This window comes from Eleutherodactylus coqui, chromosome 3 (assembly GCF_035609145.1).
Source record: "Eleutherodactylus coqui strain aEleCoq1 chromosome 3, aEleCoq1.hap1, whole genome shotgun sequence".
In the NCBI taxonomy this organism is placed as follows: Eukaryota; Metazoa; Chordata; class Amphibia; order Anura; family Eleutherodactylidae; genus Eleutherodactylus; species Eleutherodactylus coqui.
The window spans coordinates 16,201,797-16,221,742 of NC_089839.1; the positions used below are offsets into that span (position 1 = coordinate 16,201,797).

The 19,946-nt window shown below is 43.3% G+C and overlaps 1 protein-coding gene across 1 annotated transcript in view; it reads right to left on the reverse strand.

Moving 5' to 3' along the window:
• Window positions 1-525: 525 nt before the first annotated feature.
• The window catches only part of LOC136619703 (calpain-8-like), a 45,083-nt gene continuing 25,662 nt past the window's right edge, over window positions 526-19,946 (reverse strand). Inside the window, exons 9-21 of the mRNA XM_066594470.1 lie at window positions 19,271-19,431; window positions 14,553-14,728; window positions 13,624-13,635; window positions 10,629-10,840; window positions 8,340-8,376; window positions 7,904-7,969; window positions 7,589-7,646; window positions 7,365-7,429; window positions 4,456-4,524; window positions 3,157-3,235; window positions 2,711-2,827; window positions 2,110-2,168; window positions 526-804 (exon numbers count right to left, since the gene is read on the reverse strand). Of these exons, the coding sequence (XP_066450567.1) occupies window positions 781-804; window positions 2,110-2,168; window positions 2,711-2,827; window positions 3,157-3,235; window positions 4,456-4,524; window positions 7,365-7,429; window positions 7,589-7,646; window positions 7,904-7,969; window positions 8,340-8,376; window positions 10,629-10,840; window positions 13,624-13,635; window positions 14,553-14,728; window positions 19,271-19,431 (1,135 nt within the window). The 3' untranslated portion in view covers window positions 526-780. The remainder of the gene's footprint in view (window positions 805-2,109; window positions 2,169-2,710; window positions 2,828-3,156; window positions 3,236-4,455; window positions 4,525-7,364; window positions 7,430-7,588; window positions 7,647-7,903; window positions 7,970-8,339; window positions 8,377-10,628; window positions 10,841-13,623; window positions 13,636-14,552; window positions 14,729-19,270; window positions 19,432-19,946) is intronic.

Consider the following 19,946-nt stretch of genomic DNA (forward strand, 5'->3'; position numbering starts at 1 on the left):
AAAACGCAGCGTTTTCCGCGCGTTTTTGGCGCGTTTTCCGTGTGTATTTTGCGGCTTTTTCGCGCCTTTTCCGTTAATTTCCATTGACATTCATGGGTGCATTAAGAGAAAAATAAGGACACATATGCAACTGACAGTTCCTATGTTAAAAATTGCAACGGACCGAGAAAAAAAAACGCCAGTGGACAGGAACACATTCAATACTAATTGCTCTTGAGAAAAAACGCAAAACGCAAAGGAAAAAAAATCGCCAGTGGGTGGGCGCCCTTAGTCCAAGATTGGAAAATTGCAGCATGTCCTATTTTTCTGTAATTCTGCTGCAAGAATCGTTATTTTCTGTGTGAGAGTGAAAAAAAAATGCATTGCAGTTGCTTGCCATTTTATTTGCATGTGAGTGTGATGCATTTTCAAGCATTTTACTATTGGAACATCATGACATTTTTCTTCATGAATGTCAAAACTGTGCATTATTAAACACAAGTGAAAAATGGATGACCGGTGATTCTGGAAAGTCTTCACATTTTATTAAGTTGTGCAAATTAAAAGAAATTTCAACTTCCCCCATGATTCTGCACTTAATACCCCATAACAACAACGTGACAACAGAATTTTAGAAAATTCATAATCTATTCAAACATTAATAAAATCATCAAAGCCCTCCTAAGGGCTTGGCATCCACTTAGTACCCAGCACTGCAATCACAGCAAAAACATCAATACAACAACTTAAAGTATCTGGAACAACTCTGTGATGAGTCTTTGGAGTTGGCGACATCGTCTTCTAGGCCAGTGTAGCGCACAGCCACTGAAAAGAATAAAACAATCCAAATCAGTATAAGATAAAGTCACAGTATAGGAACCCAAATAGGCATATCTATCAAACTTTGTACTGGCATACAAAAGTTGCAGTTTAGAATCATGCATCAAAATTGCTACTTTATTGGTTTGTGCCAGATCCTGATACTTATTTTTAAAAAGTGGGCATGGCATAGAATCAGGGGGCATAGCCATGTGTGGCCCGTATGTGACATACATTATAGCAGAAACCTATGCCAGCTACTAGCTCGAGTAGGTTAAAGTCTGGAACTCAAAGGTGCCATCAGACTCGACAAATGTATTGAGGCTTACGCGTCTTCTTACATTTGTCAACACTGCCACCAGCTTAGGCCTCAGTCAGACGGGCGTTTTTTCGCGCGTTTTGCGCATCGCATGTCGGATGCGCATGCGCAAATCGCGTGACCGGAGGTGAAAAATCGCGGGAAAAATCTGCACCTACCCGCGTTTATCATCGCTGCAAAATGCCCGTCTGACCGGAGAAAAATCGCCGTGCGCATCAAAATGCGCATGAAACTTCGTCTGACCGGCGAAAAAAATGATTTTGGTGCGCACATAAAACGGCGAACGGAGATAGGTGCGATTTGCGAATCGTTGTGTCCTATAATTTTTCGTAAAAGCGGACATGTGACCGATATCATAGCGAACTATTGGTTCTATATATGCGCGAAACGCATGCGCATGCACAAAACGCGCGAAAAAACGCCTGTCTGACTGAGGCCTTACATTTTACTTTGACCAGTGTGTAAAATGCCAGTCTAAGTAAATCTGCCCCAATGTCTCTTAAAGAATTTTCCTACAAATAATATCTATATGTTAATTGCGATCACTGGAGACCCCACTGTTTGGCATCTTAATTCTTGTGATCAGTGGAAATCCTGTTTGAGCGGTGGTCAGGCATGTTAATACTCTGTCTATACTCTATCGTCTGACGGTAGCAGCCAGGTGCTCTACTCAACTATCTTCGTCAGTCGCATAGACTTTAAATGGACAAGCATTCCACTGACGGGTGAGGTCCAAGTGGTTGGACCCCAAGTGATTATACATTTATCACCTGTTCTGTGAATGGTAGATACATGTTTTTTGTGAGAAAACCCCTTTAAAAAAAAAAAGGTTATTTCCACAGTTACCAAGGTCGGTAAAATGAGTACCCAGCTTGGGGGGAGGTGGGGTGTTGTTAATAAATAAATGACCTGAAAGCGCTGCAGAATAAGTTGGTCCCTTTCCCTTTTTAGAGCCACAATGGTTGAATTGAGAAAATAAATCATCGATGTACCTCTGTTACGTTGAGTTTGATCGTTCCACTGTTTTTCTTGTCCAAAAGAGTAAACATTTCTGTTAAGAAAAGTAAAATGTCAGAATTGACAGCAGATTTATAGAGCTAACGGCCGCGATCAGGATTATCACCATGACTGATGTAGACGGGTGTCAACTCTCAAAGATGGCCGACAGACACTCCTTACAATGACATCTGATTGTTCATATACTGTGCACATCAGCAAGGGGTTAATTACAGGTGAAGATTTCCAAATTATCCTCATCATCCACCTTCAAGACAAGCAGATTTTTAGCCAACTTAAACCATTAAATAGTTGTGCCAAGATGCATCACACCTCTGAGAATGTAGGGCTCGGGGTGATCAGCTGATTGCTCCAGGTCCTGCTATCAACACCCCTGAAAAATAGTCTAAGTAGTAGACCCTAAATTATGATGTCATATGCCCACCTGCATCTTGGCACAACCCCTTTAAAGTGTGGCCTACTAGATGGGTGGAGTCTAAGGTGCAAGCCAATTTGTATCTATAGGCTCCTGAGATGTAAATTCGATACCAAGTCCTGAGGATTTCCATCGAGCACAAGCAGTAAAAGTACACTTACTCATTAAGGTGTCCAGACGTATCAGGCAACAAATGAAAGAGTCAAAATTGATCGTCAGGTCACTTTCGGAATAGCGCTGAGCAATAGTCTGCTGGACTTTGTTATTCAGACTGAAGCCTAGGAAGATAAGGATAAGGTGAACAGCTCATCCCATAGACTGAATACTTATAATGAAGGGGTTGAGTTATCAGGGTCATCAACTATTTGCCAGGAGAAAATTCAGATGGCTGCTCATTTTTCCTATAGTGGCCACTACAGGAGAAAAGTAGTATTACATGCAGCCATTCAAATGACTGGGTCTGCCACAATTACTGCTTTTCATTAGTCATATAGGGGAGTTCTAAATAGCGTCATATAACTGAACATCTAAGGTCATGTAGCCGGTCATCTTCTGGGATGACCAGATTGACATAATTATTTTATTGTATAAGTAGAAAAACAATCACCTGCGTCCTTCAAGGCCGATCTCATTTCATGAGCATCCACACTTCCTGATTTATTCTTTTCGTTTTTGATGAAGATGTTCTATTAGATATATAAAGAAGGAAAACTGGTTAAAATTCATTTGCACAAGCTCCTCCTCTTTTAGATATATTTAGCAGGAATGTTGAGAGGTTTTCTGACACCAAAGAGAACTTGTGGCTATTATGTAAATCAAAAGGGATATCTTATTATGACAACTGCATTACTATGTGGAAGCTAGCCCATAAATCAGCTTATCAGTATGGGTCTGGCTTCAGAGACCTCTGGTAATAACAGCCAGAAGCTCTGGAGACCCAAATATAGGGCTATTCAAATAAATGGAGGAAGATAAATATAGTGCATGGATGGGGCAGGTTCATCAAAGTTACTCTTTTTTAGCCTCCCCCCACTCTTGCTTATAGTTAGAGTCTTAAAGAGGTTGTATGAGAAAAATCATTTTAATAGCAAACGATGAAATATAAAAAGAGACCATACTCACCTGGTTTCGGCCCTCTGGGATCCACCTGACCGACTGTGCTACCCATACCCCGTCCTCTGCCTCAGACGGCTGCCAGAAGTCAGGTGACCACTCTGGCCAGTCAGAGGCTGCAACGCCCTACAAACTCCTGGCTTCAACACTCACATCCTGAGCGCCATGATGCCAGGAGTTCGCTGAGGCCTCTGACTGGCTGCATTGATCACCTGACTTCTCACAGCAGAGGATGGGGATGTAGCAGCAGGTGCCGGTCAGCTGGGTTCTGGGAGCTGTGGGGGGTTCAAATACAGTTGAGCATGTGCTCTTTTTTTATTTTATCATCTGCCCAATCATTAAAATTGTTTTTCTTTTTTTCACACATCCCCTTTAAGTGGTGGGATTCCTGTCTATGATGTCCATGTGCCTTTAAAGGGTATAAGGATGGGTTTCTCTTCATGATATTCCATTTAAAATTAGGGTCCTTAACCTGGAACATATAGGCCAACTGTAGTATATGAGTCGCATTTCTGCATCATCCAGTGACTCTAGTGCTGGATGACTCATCAGCGCAGCAATATATTTTCCATTGGGCTGCTGGTGTGTGGGAAAGGCAAAAATTTTCAAAAACACTCAAAGAAAAATTGATTCTTTTTGAACATGTGACAAGATTACATTCTGTAACCCTGGACAACCCCTTTAAGTGATGTTTATTACAGCTATCCAGCTTCTATGACAAATCAAATGACCCCCCCCATCCCCCATTGTATATAATGCATGGATGAGAGAAGCTTCTGAGGATTGGCCGTACTATGTATTTCTGCAGCTTCAGCCATAGGGTTTTGAATTCTGTAAGACTCAGAGTCCTGGTTCCATCCATCTGGTTGGGTTTTAGTTAAGAATAACATCCTTATATATAAACAGCAAGGTAAAGTGGTCCTTTTTTTCATTTTTGGATTTTCCTCCCCAGCTTCAAAAAAATTATAACTTTTACTTTACGCATTGATGTAGCTGTCCGAGGGCTTTTTTTTTTGTAAGACGAGTTGTATTTTCCAATGGTACTATTTAATGTACCATATGATGTACTGAAAAAATGCAATTCCACCATCTTTGGGGAGTCTTGTTTTAAGGGTGGATTTAGACAACCGTATATCGGCTCGGTTTTCACGCCAAGCCGATATACGGTGTCCTCATCTGCAGGGGGGGGGGCTGGAAGAGCCAGGAGCAGGAACTGAGCTCCCGTCCCCTCTCTGCCTCCTCTCCACCCCCTCTCTGCCCCTCTGCACTATTTGCAATGAAAGGAGGCAGGATGGGGCGGGGCTAAGTTCCGCGAATTAGACCAGCCCCGTCCCGCCTCTCCCCATTGCAAATAGTGCAGAGGGGCGGAGAGGAGGCAGAGAGGGGGCGAGAGCTCAGAGCACTGCTCCTGGCTCTTCCAGGCTCCCCCCCTGCAGAGAGAGACGACGTATATCGGCTGGGTGTGAAAACCCAGCCGATATACGTTCGTATGAATCCAGCCTAATGGCGTAGAAACTACAACAAAAATGACATGATAACCGTATTCTGTGGGTCAGTACGATTACGCTGATACCAAATTCATATAGTGTTTTTTTATTGCTGTACTACTTTAAAAAAATTTCTTGGGAAAAAATAAAAATTTCTACTGCCATCTTCTGATAGCCATAACTATTTGATATTTCTGCCGATGTTGCTTGAGGGCTTGTTTTTTGCAGGACTTCCTGTAGTTTACATTTTTTTAAACTTGCGATCATTTGATCGTTCATAGAGTATATTGCAATACCATAGAATTGCATTCTACTGCATTCTGACAGGCAGTCTATCAAGAACAGCAACTGACAGTCACCTCACGATATCGCCATGGAGAGGCCAGTCCAGATCTCTGAGTACCAATCGGGGCATTTAAATGCCTCTGTCAGAATTGACAGTGACATTTGAAGGGTTAACAGCGGCGATCATTGTTCGCGCTGATCGCGGCTGTTGTGGTTGAGTGTCAGATATCAAAGATGGTTGACACTCACTGTGTATGGAATAGGATCAGCTCCCAATTTCACTCCACACAAATCGTTAGTGCCCAGGATGTAATTGAACACCCTAGGCTAGGGCGTAAAGGGATTAAAAGGCATGTGCACACCCAAAAAGTATATTCGCCCCTCGAAAAGTATGTGCCCACCCAAAAAGGAAACCATGGGCAACACGCAAAAAGAGATCCACATCTCGTGCTTTGGGAGGATCATCATCCTGCAAACACTTCTGCATTTTGGGGCTTATTGAATTAGATCAGCATTTCATACGCCGGTTAAAGTAAGCTAAGCGCCAGCGTAACTCTGTAAGCAGGTGTAGGCTCCAGCTATAATTTATGGCAGTTTCTGCGGTAAATGACAGTAAATCTCACGGCCTTGCGCATTCATATCACCTACTGCTAAGTCTGACCACTTTTTAAAAAAGCAGTGGGGCCCAGCTTTAAGGAGTTTTCCAGTTAAATACTACCGAAGACCTATCATCAGGATAGGTCATCAATAGTTGATCAGCCGGGGTCTGCCATGCCTGCAGTTACAAACACCGGCCACTACACAGAGGTCAGCGAGTAGGCTACCGCTCCGACCTCTGTGTTATTGCGGTGCTGACAGCATACGCCTGCACAGCTGATGGGTCAGGATCCCGAGCAACGGACCCCGGCCGATCAACTATTGATGACTAAAGATGAGCAAGCATGCTCGGATAAGTCAGTCACTCAAGCGAGCCTCGCTCTTCTTGAGTAACTGCATTCTTGTCCGAGCGTGCTCGGGGGGCCGACGGGGGAGAGAGTGAGAGAGATCTCTCTCTCCCCCTTCTAACCCCCGCTGCTCCCCGCTCACCCCCCCCCCCCCCCGCCCACTTGAGCATGCTCGGACAAGAATGCAGTTACTCGAGAACAGTGAGGCTCGCTCGAGTGACTGACTTATCTGAGCGTGCTCGCTCATCTCTATTGATGACCTATCCTTATTATATTATCAATAGTATTTAACTGGAAAACCCCTTTAAACCTTGCAAAACAAAATCCACAATTTTGGCATTTGTACGCCAGAATTCTGGCAAATAGACTTGATATATATGCCCCGTTGTATCTCTGTCTTTACATCTTAAGGGCCTGAACATCTTTGCAACCATTTTTATTGTTTAAATGCATTAAAAGTATTTAAAGGGGTGTTCCAGGACTGTTTTACATTTTCTATGGATGACTGACGTGTTTGTTGGGAAGTTTTATTTTTTTCTTCCTGATAACTTTCTCTTGTAGTGCTGTAATAGATTGTAATAAACTAAGTAAAATGCCTATTGCAAATGTGTGCTTCCTTTCTACACTACTAACACAGCTGCCTGCTAACTACTTGCTCCCCCCTCCCACCGTGTTACTCGTCCACGAATTCCAAGATGATGACATCAGCTCCTGGAGGAAGAGACCCATAAAAGGCAATAACCAATCAGCTACAGATTCGCACTTCATGATGTATTAACTATGCATACCGTCTATAAAACCTCATGCAGCTTGATTATAATAAAGGAAGGATCATTCAGCTGAACAGCATGTGCCACTGTGATTCGAGTGCATGCACAGGCCAAGTTTCTTTTAATTAGGAAGGGGGCAGATATTCATTGGGTACTCTTAGTACCAATCCATAAGAGTCCCAGCATGCTCTGCATTAGCTGTCATTTAAAGGATACATCCATGAGGGAGACCATCTCTCTGCATGTATCCAGGGTAAGGCCATTGGATTTCAAGTCTGTATCTAAAAAACAAAAAATAAATAAATAAAATAGAAAACCATAGATATTAAAAAAAAAAAAAACAACTTCCAGAAAACACCCCCTTAATGCAAATGTATATAAACCCCACCCCTTCTGGCTTTCTGGCTCTGATTATTTTTAGTGATGAAAGCGTTACTTACTCTTCGACAGAAGTTGGTTCAGGATAGTCTGAATACCCTTCGCTGTGACTTCACCTTTCTGCGAGAGAGAATTTGTGAATTTTTCATTAGACACTGTATACTCTTAAAGGGCCAGTATGCCTATTAACGACAGCCTATGCAGGAGTGCTGCAAGGGGAGTGTTTGAACATATTACTAGAGGGTGCCATTACTAGAGCTAAAGTAGTGATCAGGGATTTTTATGGATTTCCAGTTATTCATCCCCTAGGCACACATAGTGGGACACATGTAACATTTCACTGCCGATTATTATGGAAATGATTGGAATGTTCTTACATCTCCCGCGACTTTTTGGAACACGTCCTCGATTTGCTTGGTCATGGCCAACTCTGAGTCTTGAGGCTGAGAACAGAATAAAACTTTATTAGCCACTTCATACTAAAACCTGTTTATTAAAACCGCTACATTGTCAAAGCCTTTACATAAGGGGCCTGTATGGTGGCACACAGAGAGCCTACAGCTCTGTATTAAAGTCCTATAGGCACTCTTCATGCCCCTGTACAGCACCATATTGTTTACTAGAAGCTATGCAAATGCCTATTGGGTGGAGAGACTATTTAAAGGCAAAGTCTGACTAAAACCCCCTCATATATCCCCATATTGAAAAAATGAGAGGGGATCCCAATCAGAAACCCTGACACCTTGTTATTGATTTCAATGCATTGCTTACTGCTTATGTCTTGATAAACTATGACTAAACACCATATATTACCTCAATGGGATCAACCTTCACCACGTTGCCAACCTCCCTAGTAGACAAAAAGAGTTACAAAAGTTTATCCAATACTGCGATGTACCAAGCACCAGTTCCTAAAGGGGCATTAGTTGAGGTACAACTACCTGAGTCCCCATCGATCCTCAAAATGAATGATGAAGGACCATCTGTCCCTCTACTTTGGAGTTCATCGAGAGTCCAAGAGGTCTGAGCCCCACAGATCAGAAGGGCAGATCGTAGTCATAACATTATAACATAGCAATACCCCTTTAAATGGGTTTGTTGACCTTTAAACAAAATCTTGCTCTCAAGTAGGGAATGGCATTAAAATAAATAAATAAAATAAATCTTGTTATTTGTATAACTTATTCTGCAGCACTTTCAGGTAATTTATTTATTACCCCCACAAAGCTGGGTGCTCATTTTACCGACCGCGGAAGGCTGAGTCAACCTTGAGCCGGCTACCTGAGCCAAGCAGGGATTGAACTTGCAACCTTCAGGTCATGAGCGAAAGCTTAGGACTGCATAATGCTGCCTTAGCATTCTGTGCCCCACACATAAGACAGCATTACTCATCCTTCTACTGTGCCTCTGCTCCAGTGCCACCAACATGGTTCCCTCTGCTCTGGTCTCTTCTAATACAGGAAGCAATGACATCACATTCATTGTTCATATGACTGTTGCAGCCAATCACTGGCATTAGCTGTAATGCTTGCATGAATGTCACATGAGGACTGAGGGCAGCAATTGGCTGCAGCAGTTAGGTGAGCAACGAATGTGACATCATTGCTTCCTGTTTCAGCAGGGTTGGCAGTGCTGGACCAGAGGCAGCATGACAGATTGAGTAATGACTATTGCATTTTTTTTTACTATTCTCTATCCTTGGGCAAGTTTTTTGTAAAAGCTCAGAAAAAAACCTTTAAAAGAGATATAGAGGATATGGCAAAAGTCTGGACACACCTGTTTAACTGATATGAGAAAATTTACTTGGTGTGTGAAAGTATTAATTAGCAGGCGGGTTGCATTTGCTTGCCATTTTGAAATCCGCCATATTGAATTCAGCTCAGGTTTTTCAAATGGGAAGGGGTCATGTGATTTATACGTCTTGGCTAGAATTGCCTCAAACACACTGGAGGTGTTATTTTTGCCCAATCTTTACTTGTTTAGTACTTAAGTGAGGGCAAATTCCACAAAGCGCTTTACATGACGTGTTCGATGTGCCCACTATTCTGGCGGTTTCAAATGGTTGAACATTTAGTACAGTCTTCGCAAACACACTGAAGAACTGCAGGTGATACTTCACAGCTCTATGGGATTCACCATATCAGGTGAACTAAAGTCTGTATTGTTTCCGCATATGTGCAGAATAGTGGGCACATCGAACACGTCATGTAAAGCACTTTGGGCAATTTGCCCTCTCTTAACTCCTAAACAAGTAAAGCCCGGGCAAAACTGACACTTCCAGTGAGTTTCTGAGTAAATTCTAGCCAAGACTGATATATCACATGAACCCCATCCCATTTGATAAACTTGAATTCAATATGGCGGAGTTCAAAATGGACAATGAAGAGGTCTCCCCCACCAAAAAATGCTGCCTCTCTCCCAATTAATACTTTTACACATTGGAAGTCAATTTTCTCCTAACTATCCCAGTCAAACGGGTGTGTCCAGACTTTTTCCTCGCCCTGCAGTACATAATAGAAGCACTGAGTGGAGTTTACTTATCCAACTTCACCTTCAAGAGTCAAACCCGAAGGACCAGGGACTCTTTCCTTCACAGTTGCCAGAAGACATGGGTCTGTAACATCTTTTAGAATCCCTCTCCCTCCCTGGGAAGATGCCAGAAATTTTTGGCAGTACCTCTTCCTGTTACTATAAATATGCACAGTTAGTCGATCCAAGGGGGCATCTTTATGGGTATGAAGAAAAAAACCTCTCTAATGCAAAAACATGGCTGCGTCTTTCCAGAAATAGCGCCATACCTATACACAGGTTGTGTGTGGCATTGCAGCTCAGCAATGAAGCCGAATAGCAATACCAGACACAACCTATAGATAGATGTGGCGCTGTTTCTGGAAGAAAGCAGCTTTTTTTAAAACTCCCAGACAACCCCTATAGGAGCAGGGGGTTGGACCCGATGACGCTGGAGGTCTCTTCCATTCTAGGATTCTAATTATACAAACAATATTCATAAAGTGTGCAGAAACAAATAGAAGAACCAATAATGAGTTTTTCGTTAGGCCTTTTCCCTCATGCATGACGTCTGTGCGCAGTCCTCTTACGTACAGCGTCACCGCAGATTTCTCTGAGTAGATTCGCAGGAGGAAATCACCGGGTTTAAGTGGCTCAAAGGTGGAGGGTACAATCAGATAATGTCCGACTGGTAACTTCATCCGTTGGGACACTTCCCGCATGTTGGTGAAGGCGTTGGAGCGAGCGACCGATACAGTGCTCTGGAAAAAGCCTTTGTCGAGATGGATGTCAGTTTTGTTCAGCATCTATACAGGGAAAGACAAAAAGAATTTATCTATGACTACAGAGGTCATTTTACCACAGGATGTGCCCACCTCAGGGACCCCGCCTAACAGGAGACAGGGGGTCTTAGCAAGCTAAGGTGGCTACATAAGGAGACCAAATGGAGAGGCGGCCAACCTTATGCTATCTTCATTGACATCTATTGGAATTACAGCAGAACGGGCCCCCGGGACCTCCACCTATAAGACATTTGTGGCATATCCTGTATATATGTGGTTCCATAAACCTCAATTCACCCAACGGAGGCCAATTTTCTCTCCGTTTTCCTTCAAGATTTCCATTTTTAGTGTTTCTACAATGGCAATTGTTGTACCTTCAACAAACTCATTAATTATAATAACTAGTGTTGAGCAAACGTTTGAAAAATATGATTCAGTTAATTCACAGAACTCCGGCAAAAAGCAGTTTGATCCAAATTTGTCCGAACTAAACTGCAACTTCAACACCCCTAAAACTGGTGTATAACACTATTTAAGATCCAAAAACCTTCTCAACCTCTCCCATAAATGTGGCTCAGTGGTTAGCACTGTTACCTTAAAGCGCTGGGGTCCAAGCCTCCCAGATTCCAATCTGACCAAGGATAGCAACTGCTTGGTCAGATTTTAACCTAGGACCCTAGAACTGCAAGGCAACTGTACTAACCACTGAGCCACCATGCCTTTTCCACTAGAGAGGGAGAGGTAACACAGGGAGATCATATAAACTCCATGCAGATGTTGTCCATGGTCAGATTTGAACCTAGACGGCAGCATTGAAAGGCAACAGTGAGAACACTGAGACACTGTGCTTCTTTCTGCCTCAGCCTCCTCCTTCCTCACAAGGAGAAAAAGGAGGAGAAGGAGAATATATTCTCCGCCTTTTTCTCCTCCTCCGAAGGAAGAAAGCAAAAGAAGCATGGTGACTCAGTGGTTAGGAGTGTTGCATTGCAATGCTGCGGTTCTAGGTTCAAATCTGACCAAGCAGATGTTGAACCTAGGAGGCTTGGACTGCAGTGCTTCAAGGCAACAGTGCTAACCACCGAGCCACATAGGAGTAGGAGTTTTTTTAGTGGGTTTGGTCAAGACGAGCCGACTAAGGTTGGGGTTTGTGCCGAACTGAAATTTTAGCAAAGTTTGACCCGAAACAGGGTTCGACTTTTTCAGTTCGCTCAACACTACTAGTAATGTAATGACTAATTAAATGACAAAACCATACATCATATAGAAACTTTATCAGTATTTGAAGGTGTTTTATGAGATTGGAGTTTTTTTCGTGCAGACATGGCCCGCTCTGGGCCAAAAGCAGTGCATGGCATTGCAGATTCGAATGCAATACCAGACACCATTTAAAGAGGAGAGAGGCGCTATTTGGGGGAAAAAAATCATCTAATTAGATATGTTTTAATATAAGGTTAGTTCATCCTAACAGCCTTTATCGGAATGTATGAGCTATATTTTTTACTCCTTAAAATCAGATAGTGAAACATTTTCCATTTTCTGTTTTTATTTTCTGACTGTAGAATTTTTATGCTATAATCTGTACATGACTATGGGGTGGGCAGCCATCTTGCTTGAGCTGCAGTGAACGGCATTTACAGGTATGCAATGGGCCATGGACGCAACAGATGGGAACAGACCCATTGATTCTTGTGTGCATGCTCTGTGATATGTGCAGGGAGGAGGACACCTCTGATATCACCTTTCAAGAAGGATAGAGCTTGTGTTATCTATATATAGGTGTCCCATTTCAGTGTAATCCTGCCTGTGATGATAATGCAATGACTGCTAAGTAGAGATGAGCGAGCATACTCGCTAAGGGCAATTACTCGATCGAGTATTGCCCTTAGCGAGTACCTGCCGCTCGGAAGAAAAGATTTGGCTGCCGCCGGCGGGCAGGGAGCGGCTGGGGAGAGTGGGGAGGAACGGAGGGGAGATCTCTCTCTCCCTCTCTCCTCCCCGCTCCCCCCTGCTCACTGCCGCAACTCCTCTCACCCGCGCCGGCAACCGAACCTTTTCTTCCGAGCGGGGAGATACTCGCTAAGGACAATGCTCGATCGAGTAATTGTCCTTAGCGAGTATGCTCGCTCATCTCTACTGCTAAGAGGTTTTCTTTACAGAACATGAAGTGTCAGACTATTATTAGGCCTAGTGGTCGGTGAGAGAACTGTAGGGCATCAAAAATCACCAAAAGTCCTTCAAAAAACTTGTTTAGCATAAACACTACATTTATGCAAGAGGTTGTTTTCTGATTACAAAATTCCCGTTAATATAGTTAGAGTGTTCAAGAGAAAGTGCAATTCAGAAAACCCATTTGCATATCCCCTGTTAGGAGATTCTAGGGTAATAGAGGGGATCTTCTGTTTAGGAGCCACAGTAGAGAGTGGTTACTAAAATCATCTCTCTCTCCCAAGGACCTTTCCGGTCCAGCATTAGACTGACATCCCATTGATGTGAATAGACACTGTGCAATGCTTCTTTTCTCCTGCGGTGGCACTGCAGGGAAATTGAACACTCATTGACAGGTTTCTCGACACAATACAACTAATTACTAAGAGTCCCAGCAGGAAGACACTTTATGATCCACTCTTGGTCAAGGGACTCTTCGAACAAGTAGGGATTATCCAAAGCAAAGACCTCTTTTAATAACTCACATACCAAATCCAACATTGCTCATCCATTAAAACAGTGATGCAGTGAAACAATAATTCTAGGACCAGTGAGTTTATCAGAAAATCAGTGTGAAGACGGAGTACTGAAAATCATTGTACCTGTTCGGGAACCTGTGAAACAGAAACAGAATTTTTAGAACATTCATATCACATTTATTAACATGTACAATATTTTTGTGAAATATGTAAAGCTTCCATGTCTGGAGTAAAAGGGACCAAAACACCCAAAATGGAATAAACTACTACAGTGTTTCCCCAAAAATAGAGACTGCCTTATATTAATTTTTCACCCCTAAAGAGGCACTAAGTCTTATTTTCAGGGGATTTCTTATTATACTTCCCTAGCAGCCTTGCTCCACGTCCCTGAGCCACGGCATTGATTGGACAATTCATAAATCCTGCCTCCACAACGTGATGGCTGTGATTGGTTTATCCAGGGCTGCATTGATTGGCCGAGCAGCGGTCCATAACCAGAGTCATCGCTTCCTGGAGGTGGGATTTATGAATCTGTTAACTGGGAAGTGATTTTCTGTGGGCGGCCGAGGACTGCAGGAAATATTCTGGAGCTCTGGAGAGCAGAGGGAGGGAAGTGTATTGCTTTTTTTTTAACGTAATGCAGCTAGGGCTTATATCTTAAGCCTCCCTGAAATATCAGAGTAGGGCTTAATTACAGGGTAGGCCTTATTTTCGAGAAAACAGGTTAGGCGCTTACAGCTTCTACTATATAGTCTTAAAACCATAGTCTGTGGGGGGTGTATACTGTGACTTGTATCCAGCTGAAAAGGGCACTTGAGCTGTTGTCTGTGTGTCAAATGCTCTCAACCAATGACCAATGGGGAGTGCATATCAGGTGATGCTGATTGGCTAAAGAACTGGGCTACCCGACACAATGCTCCTCCCAGAAGTCCTTTTCAGTTGAATATTAGGAACAGTATACAACCACTAAATAAGAGATATTAGCACCCAGTAGTGCACCCATTTATAGATATTTGTGGATAAAGGTATTTTATGCGCCAGCATCTACCTACCCGGTACACTGCGTAGCCGATAGTTAACAGGTCATCTCCTAATTTTTTCTGTTGCCTACGAAACTTCTGCATTAGTCCCACAATAACCGTACAGCAAGGGTCATCTGTAGGTCCATCATGGTCATGATCTGGATCTGTCAGATTAATCCGGAACTGGGGATTTGTCCAAAATGTTGCTGCATGTAAAGAAAGTATGAATTGTAAGATAAGATTACTTTTGTTATGTAATTAAAGTAAAAAATAGGTTTGCTGTTCAAATAAAATTTAGAAGTATATAAAATATGAAGCATTAAGGACTCTTACCCACTGGTGATAGACTTTCCAGTGATGCAAGAGTGAGTGAAAACGCATGATAAACCAATGATTTTTATTTGTTTCATTTTCATTTGCTTTGTGTTCACTCAAGCCTCACAGTGCTAGAAAAATCTGCGATATCGCCTATTGCCCTCAATGGGGCCGGCGGCAGCAGCGCCAGCCCCATTGAAATCAATAGAAGATCGCAAAGCAGGCTAGGAATCCTTCAGAGAGAGTAGAGAGGGGGGCGGAGCTACAGGAGATCTCTGACATATCTCCACATATTTGGAGATAGGGGGCGGGGCTAGGGGGCTTTCCCAGGGCTTCCCCAACATCGGGGTGGGACTTAAGAGGGTGCGGGGATAAGGGGTTATCATAGTGATCCCTTTCTAGCCAAGTGAAGGGATGTGGCTGGAGTGTGATCACTCTGATAACCCCTCTAACCCCGCTCCTGGGGAAGCACTGGTTATGCCCACTAGCCAAATATGGGGAAATATGTCAGAGATCCCCTGTAGTTCCGCCCCGTCTCTCTGCAGGATTCCTAGCTTGCTTCACGATCTTCTATTGACTTCAATAAAAACAATGGGCGATATTGCAGAATTTTCTAGTGCTGCAAGGCTTGAGTGAACACATCGTATGAAACTATTGAAAATCATTGGTTTCATTATCATGCATTTTCACTCACTCTCGCATTGCTGGAAAATCTATCGCCAGTAGGTAAGAGCCCTAAAGGTTATGTCCTGTTATATATAGAGTTAATATACATTAACAACTGATTCACTGTGTACATACATTACTTATCCTATGCTGATCCTTAAAGGGGTTGTCCCGAGAAAGCAAGTGGGGGTAAGTACTTCTGTATGGCCATATTAATGCACTTTGTAATATACATCGTGCATTAAATATGAGCCATACAGAAGTTATTCACTTACCTGTTCCGTTGCTGGCGTCCTCGTCTCCATGGTGCCGTCTAATTTCAGCGTCTAATCTCCCGATTAGACGCGCTTGCGCAGAAGGGTCTTCTCCCTTCTCTTGGGTCTCGGCACGAGCGGCGTTCTGGCTCCGCCCCCTTCTACGCGTCATCGCGTAGCTCCGCCCCATCACGTGTGCCGATTCCAGCCAATCAGGAGGCTGGAATCGGCAATGGACCGCACAGAGCCCACGGTGCACCATGGGAGAAGACCCGCGGTGCATCATGGGTGAAGATCCCGGCGGCCATCTTGGTAAGGTAAGTAAGAAGTCGCCGCAAAGCGGGGATTCGGGTAAGTACTAAACTTTTTTTTTTTTTAACCCATCCCTTGTGTTTGTTTCGCGCCGAACGGAGGGCCTATTGAAAAAAAAAAAAAGCCGTTTCGGCGCGGGACAACCCCTTTAATTACATCTTGTATTATTCTCCAGAGCTGCGCTCACTATTTAACTAGTAGAATCATTGTGTACATACATTACTTATCCTGTAATGATCCTGAGTTACATCCCGTATTATACTTAGGAGCTGCACTCATTATTCTGCTGGTGGAGTCACTGGCACACATCTATTACATTTTGTACGCCCGTTTTCTGGCATAAAAAAGTCGTACTTTTTGCATACACGGCCAAATGGTGGCTCTTAGGACTTTCATTACTTATCCTATGCTGATCCTGAGTTACATCCTGTATTCTACTCGTGATATAAGGAAGATCTGCGGCAGACAAGGAGATGATGTAAAAGACGATCTTTTATTCCAATTCCATAAAAATAGATGGTACAGGCAGCGACGTTTCGACCATTGCTGGTCTTTATCAAGCATGCATCTGACCCCTATCACCCACCTTATATACTAAAAGCACATATCTGTCAACCAATACAAGGCAATCAACCCCTAATCACCACTCCCATCTTACAATTAGTGGATATTCAACAGCTGCTGGTTCCGGTTACCTCATCACGGAGTCATCCACATCATGCACCTAAGTTTCATCCAGCCAATAGTTGAACTCCGGCATCCAGGGCAGGTGACGCGGCGTCATCAAGATGTGCAGTATGGCGTTATCCTCTGGCGTCCTTTTACCATCAAAGCTAGTGCCGCGGCGTCATAAGCATGCGCCGCGCTACGTTATCCACCAGCCTTCTTCTACCATCAAAGATAGTGCCGCGGCGTCATCAAAGATAGTGCCGCGGCGTCATCAACGTGCGCCGCGCTGCATCATCTACAAACCACGCCTATCCGTGACGTCATCACGCTCTATCCCAGCGTAACCTACGCTTCAACAGCAACCTGATAGGAGTAAACAACTAATTGATATAACAGTACATAACCGGAGTCCGGAGGCACAATCCTCCGCAACCAATAGATATTCTGCACCCCATCTCAATGTTAATAGTAGCAAACAACTGATTAGTGTAACAGCACATAACCGGAGTCCGGAGGCACAACCTTCCGCAACCAGCGAACATTCCGCATCCTGTCTCCATGGTGACAAACCAGCCTATGAAAACCAATACATAACCAGGTTCAGGAGGTACAACCCTCCACAGCCAATGGATGTTCTGCATCATGTCTCCATGGTGACAGGCCAGTCCATGCATATTAACGTTTTGCCAGTGTATATAAACACTAGCAACACCCCATATTTTGCATCATGGGCGCACAAAACTTGTCAAGCTCATCTACACCTGAGATTAAATGCTTCAATTATTTCGTTCTAACACATAAATTACCAATGACCATATTAGGTATGTATTATATTGATATGAAGGAAACATCACAGATTCCAAAGGTGTTATTGTAGTCATAGATAACGATTATCCAATACATTGATAAACAATGCCTGTAAAGAGCATCAGATACCCCAAGACATTAATGCCTCTAAAAGGAGTGACCCCTCATGATCTATATATAATGCTGTTCAAACTGCAATCATTAGTCATCACTCACAAAAAGCATATACCAAGAGCAAGTCATTATTATAAATCTTTATTATACCAAAAATTATATTCAAAAATAAACTACTCCAGAGCTGCACTCACTATTCTGCTGGTGGAGTCACTGTGTACATACATTACTTATCCTGTACTGACCCTGAGTTACATCATGTATTATACTCCAGAGCTGCACTCACTATTCTGCTGGTGGAGTCACTGTGTACATACATTACTTATCCTGTACTGAACCTGAGTTACATCCTGTATTATACTCCAGAGCTGCACTCAGTATTCTGGTGGAGTCACTGTGTACATACATTACTTATCCTGTACTGATCCTGAGTTACATCCTGTATTATACCCCAGAGCTGCACTCACTATTCTGCTGGTGGAGTCACTGTGTACATACATTACTTATCCTGTACTGATCCTGAGTTACATGCTGTATTATACCCCAGAGCTGCACTCACTATTTTGCTGGTGGAGTCACTGTGTACATACATTACTTATCCTGTACTGGTCCTGAGTTACATCCTGTATTATCCTCCAGAGCTGCACTCACTCTTCTGCTGGTGGAGTCACTGTGTACATACATTACTTATCCTGTACTGAACCTGAGTTACATCCTGTATTATACTCCAGAGCTGCACTCACTATTCTGCTGGTGGAGGCACTGTGTAGAAACATTACCTATCCTATGCTGATCCTGAGTTACATCCTGTATTATACTCCAGAGCTGCACTCACTATTCTACTAGTGGAATCACTGTGTACACACAATACTTATCCTGTACTGATCCTCAGTTACAACCACTCACTATTCTGCTGGTGGAGTCACTGTGTACATACATTACTTATCCTGTACTGATCCTGAGTTACATCCTGTAATATACTCAGGAGCTGCACTCATTATTCTGCTGGTAGAATTGCTGGTTGCACATCTATTAAATTTTTAACGCCAGTTTTCTGACATAAAAAAGTCGTAATTGTTGCATACACGCCCAAATGGTGGTGCCTCTTAGGACTTTTACACTGGGCCTCGCCACTTTGTCAAAAAGTGGGCATGGACTAGATTTTGCTGGCATGGCTATACAGGGCCCATCACATTTACTATAATGTATGTCAGAAACTGGCATACATGGTAGCAGAATCCGACACCAGCTCAAAGTTGGCCTAGGTTTCACTCTGGCACACTGAGGTGCCAACTATGCGTAGTTTAATTAGACTAAAGTACATATGCATTACTTATCGGGTACTATACTGCAGAGCTGCACTCACTATTCTGCCACTTGCTTTTAAACTGTAAGCAAGCTTGTCATGAAACACCCCTGTAACAGCTTAGAGGGTGACAGCAAGTTTTAGCTATATTGGATGCCCTGTATAAAGATGTCACTTCCTAGAATGCAAATTACCAGCAAAGGATTCTGGTAGATTTCAGCTCTGAAGCCTACAGAGTTATGAATGCAGCTTTGAATGCATTTTTACATTGACAATGTGTACTGACACCGCAATAGGCATATCACCTGGGAAGTTCAGACACCCTCCTGCTGTAGACCCCCGGATCCAGTTGCCATTGAACATAGTTGTGCTCCACTTGTGCTGCTCTTTACTGGTCAGGCTGTCAGGGTGCAAATTACAGATGTCCAGCCGAGTGAATTCCTTTATCCAGTCTGAATACGCCATCCTGTAACCATGACATTACAGAATCATAGAGATGGATTGCAGTGAATGACAATAGTGAACTTCTTCCTCCACGTTTCCTTACCCCTACATACCACTCTTTCCGCCTAACATTATCTGCGATATCCCAGAAGCTATCAGCCAGTAGTGATCCACTACAACCTATACGGCAGGAACGTGACTCCAGGCTCCATGTGTCCACTGACAAAGGGCGCAGCACTGACACCGCGGAGGGGGGGAAAACATTTTTGATGTTGTGCAAGAAAACTTTTTTGAGCTTGTTTTCATTGATATCAAATTTACGTATCTGAGTGTCATGAAAGGGATAAATACAATCGATGGCCTGTCCTCAGGATACAACATCGATAGTTGATTGGCTGGTGTCTGCCAATCGAGAACTCAGAAGATCTGCTCATTGGGTGCCTGCTGTCAGTTGGAGGGTGAGCCGTTGCTCCGATCACTGCATGGTGGCTGGCGCTTGTAAGTGCAGGCTGAGATCTCATTGAAATAAGCAGGAGC